At 52.1% G+C, this 21958-nt stretch overlaps 1 protein-coding gene across 8 annotated transcripts in view; it reads right to left on the bottom strand.

Annotated features, from left to right (window-relative positions):
• The window catches only part of LOC111860871 (RNA-binding protein Musashi homolog 2), a 69044-nt gene that overhangs the window by 4137 nt on the left and 42949 nt on the right, over window positions 1–21958 (bottom strand). For 3 of the 8 annotated variants that reach the window (XM_023844954.2, XM_023844955.2, XM_023844956.2), the window contains exons 8-13: window positions 15418–15500; window positions 13318–13432; window positions 10674–10748; window positions 7335–7394; window positions 2771–2902; window positions 874–1028 (exon numbers count right to left, since the gene is read on the bottom strand). In XM_023844954.2, the coding sequence (XP_023700722.1) occupies window positions 874–1028; window positions 2771–2902; window positions 7335–7394; window positions 10674–10748; window positions 13318–13432; window positions 15418–15500 (620 nt within the window). Of the gene's footprint in view, window positions 1–873; window positions 1029–2770; window positions 2903–7334; window positions 7395–8679; window positions 9096–10673; window positions 10749–13317; window positions 13433–15417; window positions 15501–21958 lie in introns of those variants that run through there. The other 5 variants (XM_023844958.2, XM_023844959.2, XM_023844957.2 and 2 more) reach the window with 4 other exon arrangements.

Here is a 21958-nt window from a genome sequence, read left to right as displayed (position 1 = left end):
TCTAACTGGGCAGGCAGCCATTCTTAATCCCAGAACATTGTTTTTAAACAGCGAAACATCTATTATTTAGTTTTTAGGTCTGCGATTAATCACCCGGCATGCGCCCCCAATGCACCCCCCCCCCACACACACACACACACAGTGCCCTGTCTATTACCACCTCTAATCACTTAGCGGATCACATCTCCGGCGGTCACATTACAGAGCTCCTCCTGTTTTACAGGAGGCAATCGTAGGTCCTGAAGCTTGACTAGAAGGTTGTGAGGTCAAAGCCCAGGTCGGCAGGGCTCTTAAAGGGACCACCTCCTTCCAGCAAACACAAAGATGCATGCAGACGTAAGCAGTGCGACACGTAGCTAAAAGCATCTGCTAAGCTAATTATAAAAGCCAAGACCAAAAATCAACTTTATTACTTTTACGACATGCACTGCTTGCGTTCTGGTTACTACTGGTTACTACTGGTTATATCCAGTTCATTTAACGGGCCGCCTGCCCCGCCTCCTTCCCCGACATGCTGACCCTCTGCCCTGGTCCCATCACACTCTCGCAAATCGATCCTCAAGGCTAAAAGTCGCAGGCTACTCTGCCTGCCTAACCCCCCCCCCCCCGGAGGCATGAGGGAATTGCGGTGCGTCCATCTGCGGACACTGTGGACATCTGCCAGCCCCACTTCTCAGGCTGACACACAGACTACAGCCATGCTAACGGCTAAGTGCTAATTTTGGGGTGATATGGCCTGAAAAGCAGAAAGTCTGCATCCTGGGTAATCAGTATATAATCCTACCAAAAGTAAGGGGACGTGTGTAAAACCACTGAAGAGGCTGAATTACTGAACTTAGTCACTGTGGGGGGGGGGGGGGGGGGGCTACTCACAGCGATGCCGTGCCCAAAGCCGCTCCCCGGTTGGGGGCTGGTGGCGCTGATGTAATTGCCCACGCCGGAGTCCTGGCTACCAGGTCCATACAGGTCGGCCACAGGCCCTGGGCTGCTGTCACCATGGAAACCGGTGGGCCGTGCTGGGCTGGTACCTGTGAGTGGGGGAGCGGAACCAAGATCGGGTTTGAGTGACGGGATGAGAGTCACAGAGACGGGGTGACTGGGGGGGGGGGGGGTGATTCGGAAGCGAGACTGATGAGTGCACAATGAATGGGGTGCGGAAAATGCAGGAGACGAGAAAAGCTGAACCGGGCTGGGGAATGATGCCGCGGTGGGGAGGGGAGATCTCATTCAGCCGTGCAAGCGGGGGAACAGTATTATAAGGGGGGGGGAGAGAAGCCAACTGGAGAGGAGGATAGGATGGAGTGAGCGGTGGAGAAAAAGAGGAGGAGAGAGACGGAGTGAGGTGGAGAGAGTGGGGGGGGGTAACAATAATGATCATCGTAACGAGTCTAATTAAAGCAGCTCTTATGAAAATGGGAGGTGTGGGACCCAGGGACTGGAAGACAGAGTAAGTCAGAGAGACAGACAGACAATGACACAGACACAAACAGAGAGACAAAGACAGACCGGCACAGACAGACAGACAGTGAGACAGACAGACACAGACAGAGAGCCAGACAGACAGAGACACAGACAGACACAGAGACAGACACAGACAGTGAGACAGACAGAGACACAGACAGACAGAGACAGAGACAGACACAGACAGTGAGACAGACAGACACAGACACAGACACAGACAGAGATGTTTGCGCGACCCCCCACTGCTCAGTCATTACATCTTACAAACTTCACCATTCCTGACTGGGGTGGGGGAGTATAAAAGGGTGTAACTCATTGACATGAAGGGCTTCACTCCCACAATGCAGTTCACTCAGTACCACCCAGTACGCAGGAGCCGTCAGATGCATATCAGCACCATCGCGCCACCTGACATCTGAGCCCCGACCTCTGAGCTGAGACCCACGAGAGATGGAAGCGAGTGCAGAGCACGGCACACCCTAAGGAGGCCGTCTGTCACAGACAGCGGAGGCTCTGGCAGACGATGCACGCGGAGGATCATGCAATAAACTGTCTGTCGGCTGATTTCCGGAACATTCCCTCCCGACTGTCGGTCGGCGGAAGCTCAGTGAAAGAGCATCGGCAGCTTCACCACTCGGCTGTTTCGACTCAGCTTCCGCATCTCCGTTCCCGTCAGAGACGACCACCCCCCCCCCCCCAGGGCTTCAGACCCATCCCAGCGTCTGTGCCAGCAGTCACAGGTCCAGCGTGTGCAAGCAGAACCGACGACAGATCAGCGCTGAACCCAGTTTGGCCTGATACCCCTGAAACACCCTATTCACACAGAGCACAAGTCGCAGCCCACCCCGGGCCAAAATCGGGTCGGAGGGGGGGGGAGCAGAATCCACCGCTTATCTCAACCGACTCATTAAGTACAAAAGGTGGGCCGGGGGGGGGGGGGGTATTCATTAACTGCTGCAGAAAAATAACAATTATGACAAACCGCAAATAAAAAAGATGACATTTTATCTGAGATGAATGAAATTAGCCCCAGTCACAGAGAAGCCAGCGTGAGGCCCAGCGTGAAACATGGCGACGCCCCCGTCACATGACCACGGCACCCGCTGCCAGGCGCAGACAAAGACGTGGGGGGGGGGGCTGTATCAATTGAGGTAGTCAGGGCTTCACAAAGATATGGCCCCTGAACATTTCGACAAAATACCCCCTTATTACACGCCCATGGGCGCCCCCTAGTGTCGGGGCCTTTATTCGCCATGCAGGCAGGCCTGGATGCAGTAGATCACAAACAATAATAAACGGCGGTACACACCTGCGTTCTTAAAGGGGTCAGCGATGGGGGGGTGATGCAGGGCTGCGGCGCTGTGCAGCAGTGGGGCCGGGGGGCCACAGTCCAGCCCCCGCTGGTCACCAGGCGTCGGATAGAATGAGTATTCGGGGAACCCTAGGAGATACAGCCGGAATGGGGGGGTCGCTATCACTTATGAAGCACTGAAGACCTTTCTGTGGTGCGGTGGGAATGAGCTGTGCACAGTGACTGGCCAGCAGGGGGCGTAGTGGTTAAAAGGGTCGGGGGCACCCACTTTCAGAGGGGATATACAGCCTCGGGAAAAAATAAAAATACGAGGGTGTGGAGAGCAGTGACAGTGAGGCGAATGGGAGCCGACGGCAATGGATAAGATGGACACGGGTTCTGTTGTTACACTCAGGTGTGATACTGCCCAGCATCTCGGAACTGCAACTGCAACTGATACCCCATCCCCCACCCTCCAGCCCTGGAGAGCAGTGAGACATCCCAGGCCCCCCTGACCAGTTTGGCACATGCAAACACTCAGTTGAGTTTGCTGAAGGGGGGGGGGGGGGGATTTTGGGGCCCTTACAAAGTGCCGGGCCCCCTGAGTTTGTCATGGTATCCTTGCTGCTGCTCCATCCGCCTATCAGCAGTCACCATGAATCGGGGGCGGGGCCTCAGCTGAAAGCCGATTGGCCCGTAGCGTGCCCCTCCCCCGTCACACACCGATTCGCTAATGATGAGGTAGGAATTATGGCCCCTCTAATCCCCCCAATTTATAAAAGACTCGCCGCTGCTATAAACGCACACAGTGCGAATACTAGGTCCGGACCTTTTCGGGCAGCAAACTCTGACCTCATGGTTCCAGGACCATGCCAGCAAAGTCGGAGCAGCTGGCAAAGACAAATCGGCAACGAGGCAGCTCTGCACGTGCCGGAGGAGGACTGGAGGGCAAAAAGAACGCACCCCCCCCCCTCCCCCCAAAAGGAGGTGGATTTAATCGCCACAGAACACAGCAGCGACAAACACTTCGGTTTAATCCGGCCGTGAGACGCAGGCTAATGGCCACTGCCCTTGGCACTCGAAGGGGGGGCGATGGCACAGCTTCTAATTAGCCGAGTAATGCCCCCCCCCTCCTAATTAGATCTCCTACAGCAAACAAACAATGACCTTTACGGAGCTCAAATCTCTCCCTTCACGCCCCCCTCAGCTATCAAAACACAAGTGGGGGGAAGGATGCAAACTGGGAATCGTCAAGGCCAAAGTGACCCCCTCCCCATCCTCAAGTGTGAGGATGAGCGATTGGCCACACACTCCCTCCCCCCCACCCCACCCCAGGGAGTCCCACTTTCACCAGTAACAGTCAGTACGTTGACATGCACAGCAGAGTCTACCTACGGTTGTACCTCGACTACACCGTTTATTCGGACTACTGTCCTTGTCCCAGTATACAAGCATGGGAGGGGAATCGATTTACTGACCGAAGTATGTTTGACTCCGCTACAATAGGTGGCTATACGGCTCCATTCAGCTTGATAGTTTTGGTCTTTTTCCGGTTGACGTAAAACAAATAATATAAGTAATAATGGATGCATGTGCAAATGAAGTGACAAGCTTTAACTGCGATCTGGTCGGAAGAACAGATATGACAAGATCAGGATAGCATAACAAGAAAAAGTATTTTGTATAGTATACTATGACAGCACGGTATTGGAAAATTTTCAAATATTGCTACTTGATTTTGTAAAAAATATTGGGGTATTTATGAAACAAAAAATAGCAGTCCAACATAAATTTCTCGGGAACCCGTCTATTAGTGATTTAAACAGCAAGGATGAAAGTGATTATGATCGTCTCAGAGAATGCATGCAGCGCTCATGCAAAAGCAGCCGAGGTAAAACTTTAAAATTGCTAGGTTTTTTCCCCATATGATAGAGTAAAACGTTTATTGGGACTTAAACTCCCTGCGCTATAATATCCGTACGAAACGGAAGGTAAGAATAAACGTAATCTAGCTCACCAGCGATGTAAGATTTGGACGTGCATAACATGCCATGTTGGTATTAATACCACACGCTGTCCAGTCCTATAATATACTGCATTTTTTGAATTTAGTACAAAATATCCCACCTTGCGTTGTGATGTCATTTGGCGCCGGTACCAGTTTTTACGGCAGTGGAAAAGTAACACCTTGAAGTACCGTACTTTTGGTACCTTTTTGAAGTAGCAAAAGTATGGTACCTTGTGCAGTGGAAAAGCACCATTTAATTGAGCGGTGAGTTGGACAGCTTTACAGCGCTGTGCATTTCGTACATGCTGTACTCTTTTTTGCTATTCCTTGTGGCTATGGTGTTACCTGAAGGCAGACAAACACCACTTTATGGTGCTGGAGAGCACCAAAAACGACCTCCCCTATGCTCCGAGCTTGTGTGTGCAGGCTACTTCTGTTATTTCTGGGTCAAAGCCTAGGGCGGGAACTGTGGAGCATGTGCAGAGTGTCTAGGCCAGTTTGAGTCCGATTGAACGTTTACATGCAGGTAATCGACTCCCAATCGCATTATCCGGGTGCCTTAAATCTGACTGTGAGAAATTTGATTTAGTAGGATTTCAGTCGGACTGACATGTTTACATGCACTTTAAAAGTCCGGTTTTGGTTGGACTAACACAATAACACAATAATTTAATTTTCTTAGTGTGCATGTAAACGTACCGACTCATTCTGTGTCCATCTCACTGTGATCACATCACACCAACAGCTGTTCACTCAGGAAATCGAGCCCTTGAAACTCAAGCATTTGGCCCTGGGGATTTGACCCCACAAATCTTCTGATCTTCCTAATCCCCATCTGAGCCTCACAAACGACATGGTGTCCCTACTTCTCAGCTAGCGTGTCCGCACTCCGGAACAATCCATCTGATGAGACTGGGACCATGTCTAGCCCCCCCCCCCCGTCCCCCGAAAATCCCCTGGCGACCTCACTTAGCCGGCCATGTCAAGAAGCTCATCAAACACTTCTCTTCTGAAGCAGCCCAGAGCTTCACAACGAGTGTAATTAGCACCCTCATTTCTGGGTGTTTTTTTCCTGGCTTATTTTTTTTTAATTGCCTGGAGCATCTTATATTTTCCATTTTAAAGGCTTTTTAAAACTGAATATGTGACCAATTAGCAGCCGCAGCGCTTCCCTGAGAGAGAGCCCTGATCCATTCACCAGAAAAGCCTCTGCCCCGTCAAACCCGATTAAGCAGAACCGGCCCGACACCCTCCAGGCACAGCCACAGAAACGGCAAAACCAGCCAGAGGGCTAACGGTCCGCACCTGCAGCAGGCCGCAGGCTCTGCCCCCCCATTGCGTGGGGCATCGTGCGAAGGACGCTTGGGCCGCTGGACTACAGGGGAATCGGGGCTCAGGTAGCATCTGGGTTTCCGGAAAAAGGGTGGGAAAACCATAAAAAGAAAAGAAAAAAGAAAAGCAAAAACGATGACATTGGTAAGAGTGGTTACGCAGTAGGAGATGGACAGAAGCAAGGGAAATGAACCAGGGAGAAAGAGAGAGAGAGAGAGAGAGAGAGAGAGGTGTAATGCAGAGAGAAAAGGAGAAGGAGAAGGAAGAGAGAAAGCAATACAGAAAAGAGGAGAGAGAGAAGGAGAAGAGAGGAGTGAGGAAGAGACTGCAGGTTCCTCCCACAGAAAGGAGCCCCCCAGAGCGCAGAAGCTGCAGACCAGCACAGCCTCCGACTCACAGCCCTTAGAGGCCCCCCCGGCCCAAGCCAACAGGACCAGGCGGCTGACTGGGGGGGGCGCCGTTTCCCCGTGGCTGCAGCTGCCGACAAAGCTCATTTAGAAGAGGAACGTTTCAATTTAATTGCGAGTTGCAGAGCGATCGCGGGGTCTCCTGATTACTACCACAGCTAAATGCCCCCTCCCCTTCTGGGGTGACCGGTCGGCTCGCCTCATTTCACTCCGCCCCCCCAAATGTCTCACACACCCCCTGCTGGCAGCATCCTCTGCTTCCGCTCCAGCTGACTAATGCCCACGTGAGCCTGTCAGAGTGACCAGAGCACCTCAGCTCACATCAACACGCAGGGTAATAATGCATCAACAGTGGGTTCGAGGCCCTCGCTGCTCGTAATCACCTGCAGGCCTGGGAGCTACATCTGGGCCGAGGCAAGCTCAGGACACCTGTAGCTCCACCTGATCCTCACTCTGAAGCCGTTCTCGGCCAATGAGTTTCCTCCCTGCTAGGCCCGCCTCCTGCCCCCATACACAGGGCTTGTCATGATGTCTCACTCTAATTTGAGTGTGTTACTTCCAGCCTGATAGATGACAGGAATCCCACCGAGTTTGTGGAATATCTCTGCTGGAATCATTTTGGCCAGTGCCATCCCATAATAGGCTGCTGAATTAGAGCACTGCCAGTGCTAAGCATGTGTGTGTGTGTGTGTGTTTGGGGGGGGAGGGGGTCCTGAGAGAATGGAACTTGGAGGGGGGGTGAGTTCAAGAGAGTGTACCATGGGGAGTCACACACACAGCACGTCCACTCATCCTCACTACCACCCCCCCCCCCCCCCCCACCCCGCCCACCCACCTGAGCCGCGTGCTGCTGCCACCGCTGCCGCCACGGGGCTGTATGCCGTCGCCGGGAACCCTGCAGGGACAGAGACACGGCACATATGGGTGACAGAGGTGTGGGGTTGAGGGGGCACCCCCCACCAAACACCCTCCCAGACGCAGCCACCTCTGACTACACAGCTCGGTTAAGGAACCGCATCAATATATCCACCAGGGTTGGGGCCATTCTGGAATGCAATGATCAATTCCAGTCCAAATCAGGAAATGGAACTGGAGTTGGAACTTAAATCTCCCTGAAATTCAAATTCAACTCCAATTCTGTTCCCTGTAGTTTTTTTCTAATCCCAGCTCCAGTTCCATTTCCTGATTTGGACTGGAATTGATCAATGCATTCCGGAATGGCCCCAACCCTGATATCTACCACTATAACATATACTCAAGTCTAACACTAACACTCCCATCCTAACTCTCTTATCCTTACTCTGACATTCTAACACTAACACTCCCATCCTAACTCTCTTATCCTTACTCTGACATTCTAACACTAACACTCCCATCCTAACTCTCTTATCCTTACTCTGACATTCTAACACTAACACTCCCATCCTAACTCTCTTATCCTTACTCTGATGCTCTAACACTAACACTCCCATCCTAACTCTCTTATCCTTACTCTGATGCTCTAAAACTGACACTTTAGAGTATTAGAGTATTAGTATCTGGCACACACACTCATGCACACTCACACACTCACACACTCACACACTGTGACATACTCCCCATCTCTCAGTGCCCTGCTGCCTTTTAATGTAGTAAAAACAGAGCATTTCTCTGGAGGCGACGGCTTAGTTAATGAGATTCATCTGCTAAGCTGCAGGGCCTCAACCCTGATTAAATTCACATTCAAGGATTACGTGACATTCTTCTTGGTTGCGGGGGGGTGGATATGTGGACCTTGTGTTCCTCTTAGGGAAAATCAGGTATTTTCTTAACAAGTGTGGGGGGGTGGGGAGAGAGCCCACACGATTCGTCAGTCGTACCTGAACCAAGTGACACCTGTAGTGGACACTCCTTTAATTAAAGTCATGCACTTCAGTCCTAAAGGCCAAGATGGTGGGGCAGGAGTGCAAGTGTGTAAGGTGACATAAGACTGGCCTCTGGAGATCAGGGCTGGGAGGGGCTTGGAGTGGCTGGAGACCCCCCATTGCCAAAAAAAATTAACTGTAAAACTGTGCAACTGTCCAAGTGTGACCCGCAGCAGGACCAGTCACACAACTGTCAGACCCCGCACAAACATCACACACTGTGGTCACCCCCCTGCACCCCCCCCCCCCCAGCTCCGAAGTTACTGAGGGGCAAAGCTGCAGAGAGATTAACTCTGCCGGATTAGGGGGCCTAATTAATAGATCTGGGAAGTTCATTGTTTAGCCCTCGCAAGGCGGAAAACGCCCCACCCCCCACGGGAAAAACGGCAACGTTAAATCAATTTCACGGGCTTTTATTACGGAGCAGATAACGCCCCTGTTTAGCTTTCAATTTTTCAACGTTTTTCACCCCCCCCCACACCTACCAGTCCAAGTCACGGATGACTGTTCTGTGAGAGCCCGGGGTGGGGGGGAGGGGGCTGCCAATGATGTGAAGGCTGTCGGGGGGCCCAACCTGGTAGCCCACTGCTGCATGGGAGGGACCAGAGCTTGCTGGCCTGACAGGACCACTGATACCCCCGAAAACACGGTGCCTCTCAAAATCCCGGGTTCAAGCCTACCCTGTGCCTCACCTTTAAGACAAAGCGACAATAAGCGAAATGGTCGCGCCCCACCCCTTTAAGAAAACGGTCACAAAATAAGGCCATTTGGTCTGGTATCAGAGTGTAACTGCCAAGGCCCCCCAGAAACATTGCTCTCAAGAAATGCGACTATTAGTGCACCCCCCTCAATTTTCGGTATTTACCTGATAATTACAATAGAGGGGTTCAGATAATAGCACCTGTCGGTCAAAACAAAAGACCCATCTGCTGGCTCATGGGAACGAGGTACCACAGCGCAAGTCAAATTTAATTAGTCCCTCGAACAACTTAAAATTTTCAAATAACTTGTAATTTACAGTGTGTATGTCTCTTTCTTGCCCCTTCACCCCCAACATGTGTGCACATGGGGGGGGGGGGGGGGGTATGACGGAGGAGGAACCTGGATTCTTTTCCAACAGCCACCCCCCCCCCACCCCCCATACTCTCGTTCATTAATTAGAGGCGTTTCCTGGATTCCTGACATTTTCCCCCTCCCTGGCACTTGTGAATAACCCGTAAATAAATGCCAAAAAACAACCAGCGGGCAGCTGCAGGACAGCCCATAGGTACACAGAGCAGTCAGCAGGGCGGCGCTGTGCAAAGAGCTGGGATAAAGGTGGAGGTACAGCAGGCCAGTGCTGACGCCAGAACAGCAGGGTGGCCATAACAGCGATGCTAACAGCTGGGCAGCACTAATATCACAGCAATGCTAACAGCAGGGCGGCGCTAACAGAAGATCAATGCTATCAGTAGGGCCGCTAACATCAGAACAATGGTAACTCAAGGATGGCGCTAACATTAGAGCAATGCTAACAGCAGGGCGGCACTAACATCAGAGCATTGCTAACAGTAGGGCGGCACTAACATCAGAGCATTGCTAACAGTAGGGCGACGCTAACATCAGAACAATGCTAACAGCAGGGCGGCTCTAACATCAGAGCAATGCTAACAGCAGGGTGGCGCTAACATCAGAGCAATGCTAACAGCAGGCCAACGCTAACATCAGAGCATTGCTAACAGCAGGGCGGCGCTAACATCAGATCAATGCTAACAGCGGGGTGGCGCTAACATCAGAGCAATGCTAACAGCAGGGCGGCGCTAACATCAGATCAATGCTAACAGCGGGGTGGCGCTAACATCAGATCAATGCTAACAGCGGGGTGGCGCTAACATCAGAGCCATGCTAACAGCAGGGCGGCGCTAACAGTGTTGCCTCCATGGGCCAGAATGCTCTTAAACTGTTTGGATATTTTTGTAAATGCTTGTGGATTCACCGCTCCATGTTTTTGATAAGCGTATCTATCATCCTGAGATCGCTCTGAAACACAATGAAGAATCGCAGTGAAGAAACTGTGGCCAACCACAGTCCTCCAGTAACACAGAGGGCGCGACTTTTCATTGGCCTTAGCCCCAAAGTTCCCATTTTAACACTGTAACTCTTGGTAGCCTAAATCTGTCAAACACTGCCTTTGGCAACTGTGACAGGCCAACCAAGTGCCATCAAGAACAACCAAGCAGTTTAGAGCCACAGCCAGCAGGGGGCAGCAGAAAGCAACATGGGAGACTTACCGGGGAACTGGTAGCTGTAGCTAGGGGTGAATCCAGTGTATCCTCGGCCGTAGGTTGCGACGATGTTCGGGTAACCTTGGCGAGGGGGGGGGGGAGACAGAGCTGTGAGTGCCAGGGGACGGGGGGGGGGCGGTTTTCTTTGCTGTGTGATAAGATGCGACAGGATGCAGCCGGAATAATGCGACAGGTTTGAGCCACCGGTGGACATGGGGGGTGGGGGAGGGTTGTAAATTGGGCACGTTATCCTGCCATTTATCAGCGTCCCACTCTCCCACATCTGCTGATGTGGAGATTGTTAACGATGGCGGCCTGGTTCTCCCCCTCGGTTTGCAGTCTTTGGCGTCAAGGGCAGAAGACGGAGAAGAGTCTAAATCAGCAGCAACAGAGATGGGGGGGGCACTGACGCCTGCCGGGGGTGGGGGGTAGGGGGTATGGGGACGGAGGCACCCGCTGGCGTCATGGAGACCCAACAGCCAATGATTCCTTCAGCCCTCTGCTGTCATGGAAGCCTGGAGCCTCAAACAGACTGAGGAGGTCAGTGAGTGGCCAGCTGGTAAATCACAGGTCAGGCTTGGGGGGCGTTCATCACGTTTGCCTGTAAGCTAGAGTTCAGTCCCACTATCATTACTGTTAAAATTTGCCAGGCCAGAACACTGGACTGTTTTACCAGAGATATTTAATCAGTCAGCTGTTGGCAAAAGGCTTTTCCTTCAGTAAGGAACAACTCAGCCGACGTCAGTTAGGATTCCTCATAGCGCGAGATGTTTGTCGTGCCCATCAGACTGTGTACTATCAGACAGCCTGTGGTACGAGGCCATGGCGTGGTCCCTAGGGGGTCAAAGGTCATTAGGGGTGTGGTCAGTGACTTTCAGCAGAGACATGTGGTTCTAGGTTAACTAAAACTCATAACACTAGGTTAATAAGCATCAAACCTGTCCTTCGAACGGCAGTACAATTGAAATGAATGAATTAAATTCTGTATTTAAAAAGGCAAAAAGTGCCTTTTAGACAGTGAAGGACAGTAACTTCAGAGAGACAAGCCAAAGACGAGGTGGCAAAACGGAGAAGGAGAGAGGGCGGGAAATGAAGAGGTAACAGGGGTGCGTTTGAAGCGAGACGAGCTCCCAGCAGCCAATCAGCAGGCTGTGAAGTCACGGCCAAGTTCAGTCACTCGATAAATAAGTCAACAGCACGCACAGAAGCTTCCAGAAGCGGACAGCAGGCTACCGATCCCGCTGTGACGGAAACAGCTCCCACGTCGCGGGCGTCGCTGTCAGAGAGGGGAGCGACGTCGTGTCCTCAGCGCACAGCTGCGCGGTTATACAGGACTGACCCGTGTTTCACCTTCAGATGGACTGTCCGCCTGATGACGCAGGCCATGCATTATTCACAAACGCCCCCCCCCTCACGGACAGATGTACACCAGATGCAGGACACGCCGACTCTGATCCCGCCGACACGCAGAAGCCGGTAGACGAAAAGTAAACAAAGCGCACCCGGCTTTCAAGAGCCTCATAATTAATTTAATATCGCGGGGGTCCATCCACAGGCCTTGAACGGCAAGTAAAAAGTAAAGAGCCGGAATCCATTTGGAATCAGCTATTAAGGCAAATTAAACGGCACCTGACACACCTTCCCCAGCACCCAGAGTCTTTCTACCACATTCGAGACACCGCGCCTAATGGAAAAAGTAAGCAGAGATAAATTTAATTTTCTGGCTGCGGACTGCATGGAAAAAGGTATGAAATGAGCGAGGCTTTGGACCGGTCTCCAAAGAGACGGCGGGTGGGAGCCGGGGGCACCGTGATACGCCGGTCCGACTGTCCGCACTCATTATTGTACCACCGTGAAATACTCCCACTGACAGGCACGCTCTCTGCAGGGGCTTGAGAGGGTCAGGCTGCTAATGACGCGGAGGCGGAGTCTCAGTAAGGACGTCATCCAATCAGTAATCAAATGACCATTGCGGGGGCGGGACTCTCGACCCTCATGTGACCCGCGTGCTCACTGGCTCTTCCCCTCTCTCTAAAACTCCACCCCAATGAATGAAATGTCCACACCGACCGCGGTATCGATTACGCAGCCGTCCCAGGGATTTCGCTGCGTAGCGAGGGGTGCAGAACAGACGAAGGTGCGATTAGGAGGGAGAATCAGAGAGGGCGCTTTAAAGAGCCCCGACACCAGGGGGCAGAGCGTCATTTGCCCCTCATCTCCCTCCCAGTATGAAAATAAACAGCGGAGAACATCACGCTGTTTTAACTTCCACTGATATAAGCCACCTCTCTCTTTGCCCCCCCCCTCCTCATCTGCTTCCAGTCATCCCCCCCCCCAGCTATCCAGCAAACTGGACAGAGCTCCACATTTCCCCCAGACTAAAGCCCATTCCCGCCATCCACCCAAAGATGTAGATCATTCAACAACATGTATTAATATTCTGAAGGCGATCACTCAAATTGCCTGTAGGAATCTGTGATTTTGTAATCAGATTCGTTTATTTGTTGCACACAAACCAATCGACCCAGGAATGACGCCCTCTGCCCAGCCAGAACTGTGACCCCTCCCAGATTAAATGCTCACGGTTCCATTTCAGGGCCCCTCGGGCCGCAGGCTGTGACGGCGGTGGCGTGTGCGGGGGTGTACGTACTGAGCATGCCCATTCCAAGCATGAAGGCGTCCATGGTGTAGGTCAGGCCTCGGCCTCGTGCCCGCGTCCCTGCCGGAAACATCACCTCCTTGGGCTGGGCCTTCTTACATTCTACCTGCGGAGGGGGTCCGGAAATGCACCCATTACTGGGAAAGCAAAGGACTGCACTAAGCAGGCTAAAGTACACCCTGAAGTCAGCACTATGGAAACAGCACCCCCCCCCAATGGAGACTGATGATGTGTCATGCCAAACCACCCTTCCTCCGTCTTCACGGGAGGAGTCTTGGTTTCCGCTTTAGATCTGATCTCCCTGCCTGCGATCTGGGGGATCATCGCTAGTTTTTTTTTTTTTGTACGAGGCAGCAGGTGGCGCTGTGGTTGAGGATTGTAAGGACACCGCCATCTGGAAGTCCCCGGAACACATCTGCTTCTCTTGTGTCGCTGACCTGAATACTTCAGAGCTATTTAGCAATAGAAGCCAGTTTTCAAATCACCATAGGGACACGGGATTCGCACCCCAATGCCCCCCCCCCCCCCTCAAACTGGGACCACAGGAGAGCTGCAAAGGTACAAAGTCACCCAGGAAGGATGCAGCTGACCATCGAGACGCCCCCCCCCCCCCCCCACCTCCAGCAGAGAGGAGCTGTATGTGCGCCCCCACTACACTGAATCCAGCATAAAGACAGGGCCCATGCACATTCCAGGAAGCGGTAGGCGTCCCTCCGTGGCTCAGCTGGAGTTACGGCATTTCGGCAGGTTTCCTAAAGCTCAGGTGACACAGAGATTATCACCATTACAGCACACAGTCCTCATCTGCGGCCGCAAGCTTTACTGCAGCTAACTATCCGGATGGCTAACTAACTAGCCAGCTAGCTAACTGAAAGGCGCCGTCGTAACACGACCCTGGAGGACACGCTGGGGAGCGCTGGGCATTTCCGACACACCTACAGACACTCCACTGTGTCACAGAAATCGATATTCCCAAAAAACACAGACCAAATGCCAGCCAGCTGGAGGAGGCCTGTGTTTATGACACCCTGCTCACTCTGTTACACCCCCATTACTGCCTGTCACTCTGCTGCATACTCTGCTGCTTCCCCTGTTCCTCGTCACACGTCCTGCTACACACCATTACACATCCTGCTCCTGTTACATGCCTAGTTACTCATTGGCTACACGATACCTTCCTCTGTAACATACCCTGTTACACACCCTGTTACCCCTCCCATTCCCCTGTTACACGCATTGTTCCCCTGTTACACGCCCTATCACCTCCCCTCTTCCCCTGTTAAACGCCCTATCACCTCCCCTCTTCCCCTGTTAAACGCCCTATCACCTCCCCTCTTCCCCTGTTAAACGCCCTATCACCTCCCCTCTTCCCCCGTTAAATGCCCTGTCACCTCCCCTCTTCCCCCGTTAAATGCCCTGTCACCTCCCCTCTTCCCCCGTTAAATGCCCTGTCACCTCCCCTCTTCCCCTGTTAAATGCCCTATCACCTCCCCTCTTCCCCTGTTAAAGGTCCTATCACCTCCCCTCTTCCCCTGTTAAAGGCCCTATCACCTCCCCTCTTCCCCTGTTAAATGCCCTATCACCTCCCCTCTTCCCCTGTTAAATGCCCTATCACCTCCCCTCTTCCCCTGTTAAAGGCCCTATCACCTCCCCTCTTCCCCTGTTAAATGCCCTATCACCTCCCCTCTTCCCCTGTTAAATGCCCTATCACCTCCCCTCTTCCCCTGTTAAAGGCCCTATCACCTCCCCTCTTCCCCTGTTAAATGCCCTATCACCTCCCCTCTTCCCCTGTTAAATGCCCTATCACCTCCCCTCTTCCCCTGTTAAATGCCCTATCACCTCCCCTCTTCCCCTGTTACATGCTCTGTCACCTCCCTCGTTCAGTGTTACACAGTATTGCCTACATAGACTTTCAGAATTTTCTTGAAATTTCATCATGAAGGTGCAAGTCTAATGTCCTAGAAGTGGGTGTGGCCATTTTGGGATGGTCTACCCTCAGACAGCATCACTGATCACGTGACACAGCTAGACACCCTTCTAGTTCGGTTGCCCCAGACCTACAGCGAAGTCTCCGGGCCCCAAAGGACTTACCATTTTGTTATTGATCTCATGAAAATGGATCTCACACACTTTTTCCACAACGTCTTCGCTCTCGAAGGTCACGAAGCCGAATCCTGTAGGGTGGGGACACGGGGGGGTTATTAACTGGACATGGTCACCTAGATGATGTCACATGAAGATGATTTTAAAGTGAACCCAGGGGCATCACAGGAACCCCCAGGCCAGACTCAGAGGGGGGGGGGGGGGGGGCATGGAACTCTAGACAGACCTAATGAGATTCCCAGAGCCCGCCGAACCACCCACGACACACAGAGGTGGGGTTACGTTACATCACACCAGACACTGTGTGCACACACTGCCATCCAGTGAGGAACAGGCCATCACCATGGCAACAGAAACGGGCACTGTTCCTTTGCCAGCCCGGCCTGCTTTGGCCCAGGGTGCGAGCCCCACCCGCTGAGTGCCTCCCTCCCCCCCGCGTCACACGGAGCCCCTTCTTGCGTGGCCTCACCGGCTCGCTCATTATTCACAGGCTGCTTAAAATTTAACTGCTAATTAATTATGTAGAAAGGACAGCGTGACCACAGGGAGGGGCTACGTGAGCCTTGGGGGGGGGACGCCTTCGCTCTGGCCCGCAACCCCATCCTCTATGGAAACCCCCCCCCCCCAAACACAGAGCCGCAGGACCCCCCCCCCGACCCAACCTGCACCTTATCAGCCTCACCCAGACCAACCCTGACAAGCAGCAAATCAGCTGTCAGGATCCATTTGTCAAGATAGAGCAGGTGTTGGGGGAGGGTCAGCCTCACAGACGCAGGTACAGTCACGCACACGCGCACACGCACACACATGCACACACACGTGGCGCAGAGACATATTTAAATTGACTTAGCAGACGCTTTCATCCAAAGAAAAGTCGCCCGTCTCTGGAGAGGCATTAAGGGCCTTGCTCAGGGGGCCAACAGCAAATAGCGACACTGGGATTTGACCCCATGACCTTCCGGACACAAGCGCGGCAAGTAACCCGACGAGCCACACACAGCCACTGACCGCTGCCTGGCAGCAGCAAACCGGCCTGCCTGACACCTGCAAGTCAGTGACTAAGGCATCTCACCTTTCACTTATCGCTCTAATAATAAAACATCCTAATAAATAAGCAGTCTAATCATAAAAGCTCTTTCCAGCACAAACAGACCCTGCTCGCCCCATTAATATTACTATTGTCTGATACGAATCTTTAAAATACTCGTACGTTCCGCCTTTTAACGGAAATTAATCCGGGAGGGAAAAGTGAAAAATGCAGGAAACATCCGCTTTTTTCCCCCCCACCGGCGGCAGAATAACACCCCCTAAATGGAAGACCTGTAATTTACTTTAAATAAAATTCAGTTTTCAGTCACTAATCAGGCCGGCATTAAAACACATTAAAACACTAGATTAGTCACTGCTGTATTCCCGGATTTACATTCATTACAATCAATTTGAGTTTTAAAAGTATTTCATCAAAAAGGTACTTATGTTACGCACTGGGACGTATTTCTGCCGATTAATACGTTAGGTGTTTCAAATAATTACTGGCCACTCCACTGAAAGCAGACCAGAAGTGTTCGGTCGGAATTGGTGTGTAACTTAAAAGAGGACAAGAGGCTGAAATTTGCAGCTCAAAGATTGCAATGATGAAGGTGGACGAAGCCATTTCCACATTCCATTCCATAATAATTACAGCAGCTATTACATAGCTTCGGCGCCAATCGCAATCGAACACCTTTTCATATTTTCCCGTTCCACGCGGTCCATTACAGGCCCCCGCTTCAGCTAATGGAGCCGCATCTGCAGGGATGCGTCACGACCACCAGGGGGTGCTGTTCTCAATAGTGCCCGGAAGTGCTCGGCTGCAGCACATGATCGACCCGGAGTAGTGGAGGCCCCGCCTCCTTTGCTATGGGCCGTGCTGACCGCCCATGAACCCTGTTAGACAGCAGCTGAGAGGGTGCGAGGTTCAGGGCTCCTATCTCCACAGTGACTCCGTGTCTCCTTTCATAGACGTGCCGCTTCTGCATGTGTGAACTAAAAGAGCAATTCAGCAGCTCCTGTCAGGAGCGACACGGAGCCCAGATCTAGCTTTTTATGTGGGTCAGCCGAGGGGGGGGGCGGGGGGGCTTCAATCCTAGTGGTTTACTTAGATAAGTGGGACGGGGGGCCGGGGGGCTGCCCGCCCTTCGGAGCCCCCACCGAGAGACGCATCGCTCTCGTCAGCAAAACGGAAGCGAGGGCGGCTCTGATTGGATGGGAGGCCCATGACTCTGGTGGAAGCGGAACACCACAGCACTGCCATCACCATAGCGACATTCTTCCCACTCAACCGGAACGTGTCGGTCACTCGTTGGAAGCGGGTCAGCATTTTCCGTAAACCAACCCGCAACGGCCAACATAAATCTCCCGATAAACCACGGGTGGGCATGGTTTCTGGGGCACCCCCAGGCCCAAAGCACGGTGGGAGAGCGATCGAATGAAAAAGGCGTGAAGTGCGTCTTCGCCGGTGTGCCGGATTGCCCATGCCGGTTCCGATCGTAAAGCGATCGTAAAATGAACACGGACAGAAAGGAGGGGGGGCAGCTTAATGGCAAAGGTCAAGTCAGCCAGCGGCAGCCGGTAACCAAAACAAATGGTGAATAATTCACCAGACGTACCGACTGTCGGATCTGCAAGTAGCCGTGCGTTTGTCTAAATCGCTGTGCCATTTCACGGCTGAATCACAGCTCCTTAAATGCAGCAAAACTGGAACGTTTCTTCTAATTGCATAATTGATCGTTTAGGGCGGCCGGTGATTGGCATCGGCGCCTGTGAGCCCCAGCCATTTCAGGTGATGCACAGATGCGTCGACAGCGCCACCTTCAGGTTGACAGGTGTAGGTCCTGTCCATTAAGCTATTAGGCCCGGTACAGAACATGAGCTCGGTGAATAAAATGTCCCCCAAACGCATGAGGAAACTGGAATGGACCCACCATGAGGCAAGCCCTCTCTGGCACATTCTGGCAAACCCCCCCCCCCACCCCGGACACTCAAATTGCCTAAGAATTTCAGTCGTCCTTAGTAGCCCTCTGGGGAAAAGACAGAAAGTGTCATTTTGTCTGTGTGTGCACGGGTGGGGGGGGGGGGGGGGGAGGTTTAGCATGTACCTTAGGAGAAGGATTGGGGGGGGGAGGGCGCAAGCTGGCTGGAAGAGCCACCGATTAACGTAATTAGAACATTTGGGAAAACCACCCCCCCCAACCGGATGCTAACCACTCCCCCCACCCCCCCCACCCCACAAAGAGGACTGATAAGACCAATTCAGCTCTGATGGCAAAAGTGCTCACAGAGACATGATTTATTTAAATAGCTGGATATTTTTTCCTTGAAGGGAAAAAATAAAATGTTTCAATTTGGTCTCATGGCGGAGAATGGTTCGGATCGATACTGAGGCTCATCCGGTTCCAATGCTGAGCCTGTGATTGGAATGTTGCTGGTTCAAATCCCAAGGCCCGCAGAGTGATGTCACCACTGGGCCCCCTGAGCGCGGCCCTTAACCCTCAATTGCTCCAGGGTTTTGCTGACCCCGTTTTCTCAAAAATATGCACGTTACTTTGGATAAAAGTGTCTGCGAAGTGAACGTGCACACGCAAGTTCTCAGGACCTGCCGCATGTAGGCAGTTCAAGGGCTTCCCTTCCGGTTCTCGGTCCTGCGCCGGAGAGGAGGCTAATTGAATGTACGATCTGACGGCAGAGGTGTGTGCGGAACACGCCGCTGCTTCTAAACGCCCTCTAATCGCTGGATTTGGGACCGAGCCAAGAGGAATTAGCGGGCTGGCGGGTGCCGCTTGTCACTACGTCTTTGTTTATACCGATTTAATTCGCCGCCGGCGTGCCGCCCCCCGGCACCTACGGTGAACGGCAGCGGGTGGGGAATGTGAGCAGGACAGGGAACCATTAACGTCCGTGGGACAGCAGAGCCGACGATCCCAGGGAACCTTCCGGAATCCACTTGTGACACGCCGGCAAACGTGTGGAGTGGGGGGGGGGGGCTCTGGGCTCTGGCTTCACTGCAGGTCACTCAGCATGAAGTTCAGATCCGGACCGACTGAAACGCCCCCCCCCCCCCACCCCCCGCTGCGTGCTTAAAGCCTAATGACGTTCACGCAGGAGCGGGTCAGCAAATGAGCCGAATGGGGTCCAAATGGACCAGGACCTAAAAGAGGCATTTAGAGTTAGACTTCCTGCACCCCCCCCCCCCACCATCTCCCTGTCTAATTGCCCTCCAAGGCTCCACCAGCTGCACAGCTCTTCAGAGACTCTTTACGGGGGGGGGGCATGTGCATGCGTGGATTAGGGTTATATGACATTGTGAGGACCAAACGTCCCCCACAAACCTGTTATTATGACATTCACAAAGATCTGTGAATATAATCAAAAAAGTGAAAATGCCAAAAGTCTCGTATTTTGTTTGGTTACTTACGGTTAAGGTTAGGGCTGGGTTAAGGTCGGCATGTTGGGATTACAGTTCTCTCCATAGAAATGAATGGAGAGTCCCAATAAATATATAATTACAAACCCGTGTGTGTGTGTGTGTGTGTGTGTTTTTCAGTTCTCACTATCCAGCGCGGAAAGTAGCCGTGGCTCCCACGAGCTTCCTTCTGCCAGTCACTCCCTCCTCTTCCTCCCCCTCTACCCGCTCAGCCCCGCGACCAATCCACAGACGAGAGGATCAAACAGCCGGGAAAGGCTGAACCCAGGAGCATCGCTGAGGGCTGCACTGACGGGCAGGAGGCTCGAGAGCCAGCCTGGATATAACAGGAAAGTCCGGAGGAGAACGGGAAGAGAAGGTGCCTCCAGAAAGGCGCGAGCTCAACCCCCCCCCCCCCATCCCCCCATCCCCCCACCATGAAATTCAAAGAGGCAGAATCACACTTGGAGACCAACATCACTGAGGAAATATTAGAGAATAAGAAGCACGACCATTCTGGGTGTTAATGCTTCAGACGAGAACCCCCACAAACGGACAGCCACGACAGCCTGCCATCCTGTGTCCTTGTCCCTTTTCGCTCTGGGGTCACACTATTTCAGCAAAGTTGGGGGGGGGGGGGGGAGTTTCCGAGTGAAACGGGGCAGATTCCAGATCAGATTCACGCCAGTCCACCCCAGAGCCTCGCACCTTCCCCAAACGTCCAGCCTCACCGCGGCACTGCACCTCAGACAGCCGCAGACACCCGGCGGCCACATGCCTGAGCCCCTTCCCTCCCCCCCCCCCCACTTCAGGGGTGGTGGTGCAATCAGCAGGACGCCAGTGAACCAGGATGAAAATCCCAACCATCCAAATCAGCCTGAAAGCTTGAAAAATGACATTTTAAAACCGGTCCTTAAAAAATGTCAATAAATCTTATGAACTTATTTTACTGGTACGCACCATTATTGAAGCATGGTGTGTATTCAGGGCGTGTTTGGGATCCAGCTTATACCTGAGAACGCTGCCGGTTACGTGGAACGAGTCTTCATTAATCCTCCTTGAAATTGAATGGCAGCCTAGAGGCGCTCCACTGCAATGGGGTGGGGGGGGGGCACCCGTACATATGTGGTGGGGGGGGCAAACACGGACGAGCAAAAATCTCAATTTACGGCGCATCCGTGACAAGAGAGCAGCTTATTCCTCCACTTATTGAAAGTGACAGAAGCAAGAGGATACAGACAGGCAGATATTTTCAAAGCAACAGTGGGGAGCACGCTCAGACTGAGGGGAGGGGGGCAGCCTGAGAACAAACAGGACCATTGGAAATGCACCTTCACATTCTAATCTGCACATCATTTACATTCTAATGCGCACGTCTTCGACATTCCAATCCACACGTCTTCTACATTCCAATCCACACGTCTTCTACATTCTTTACTACATATTCTAATTCGCAGATCTACATTCTAATCCATACATCTTCTACATTCTAATCCACACGTCTTCTACATTCTAATCCACACGTCTTCTACATTCTAATCCACACGTCTTCTACATTCTAATCCACACGTCTTCTACATTCTTTACTAAATATTCTAATTCGCAGATCTACATTCTAATCCACACAACTTCTATATTCTAATCCACACATCTTCACCATTCAATTCCACACACCTATTTTCTAATCCACATATTCTACATCTGTGCACATTCTATACTGTAATCCTTCTGCTTTCCGTCCACACCACCTATAACTCTAATTTACACACCAAGCATTCCCATATTGCAGATAATGAGTAGACATTTTTGCTTTCCCATAGTAAAACTGCAAATCACAGCTCCTTAACGTTCTTTGTACATATGTTGCATTTTTTCTTGGCTGATGCATTTGCACAAACTGACTGGACTAGTGCACAGCAGAAGAACAGAAGGTCCGTATAATAAATGGCAACACAAATGTAAGTGTGATAAAATTATGTTGTTACTTCCTCCACACAGACCAGCTATAAAAGTAATAAATATGATCTGTTTGACATACAGCAGTAATCTGGCTTCTCACTGCTTGTTCTGGTCGAGGCTGCAGAGGCC

This window comes from Paramormyrops kingsleyae, chromosome 24 (assembly GCF_048594095.1).
Source record: "Paramormyrops kingsleyae isolate MSU_618 chromosome 24, PKINGS_0.4, whole genome shotgun sequence".
In the NCBI taxonomy this organism is placed as follows: Eukaryota; Metazoa; Chordata; class Actinopteri; order Osteoglossiformes; family Mormyridae; genus Paramormyrops; species Paramormyrops kingsleyae.
The sequence above is the reverse complement of the archived record's forward strand: the minus strand, read 5'-3'. Positions and strand labels throughout refer to the sequence as shown.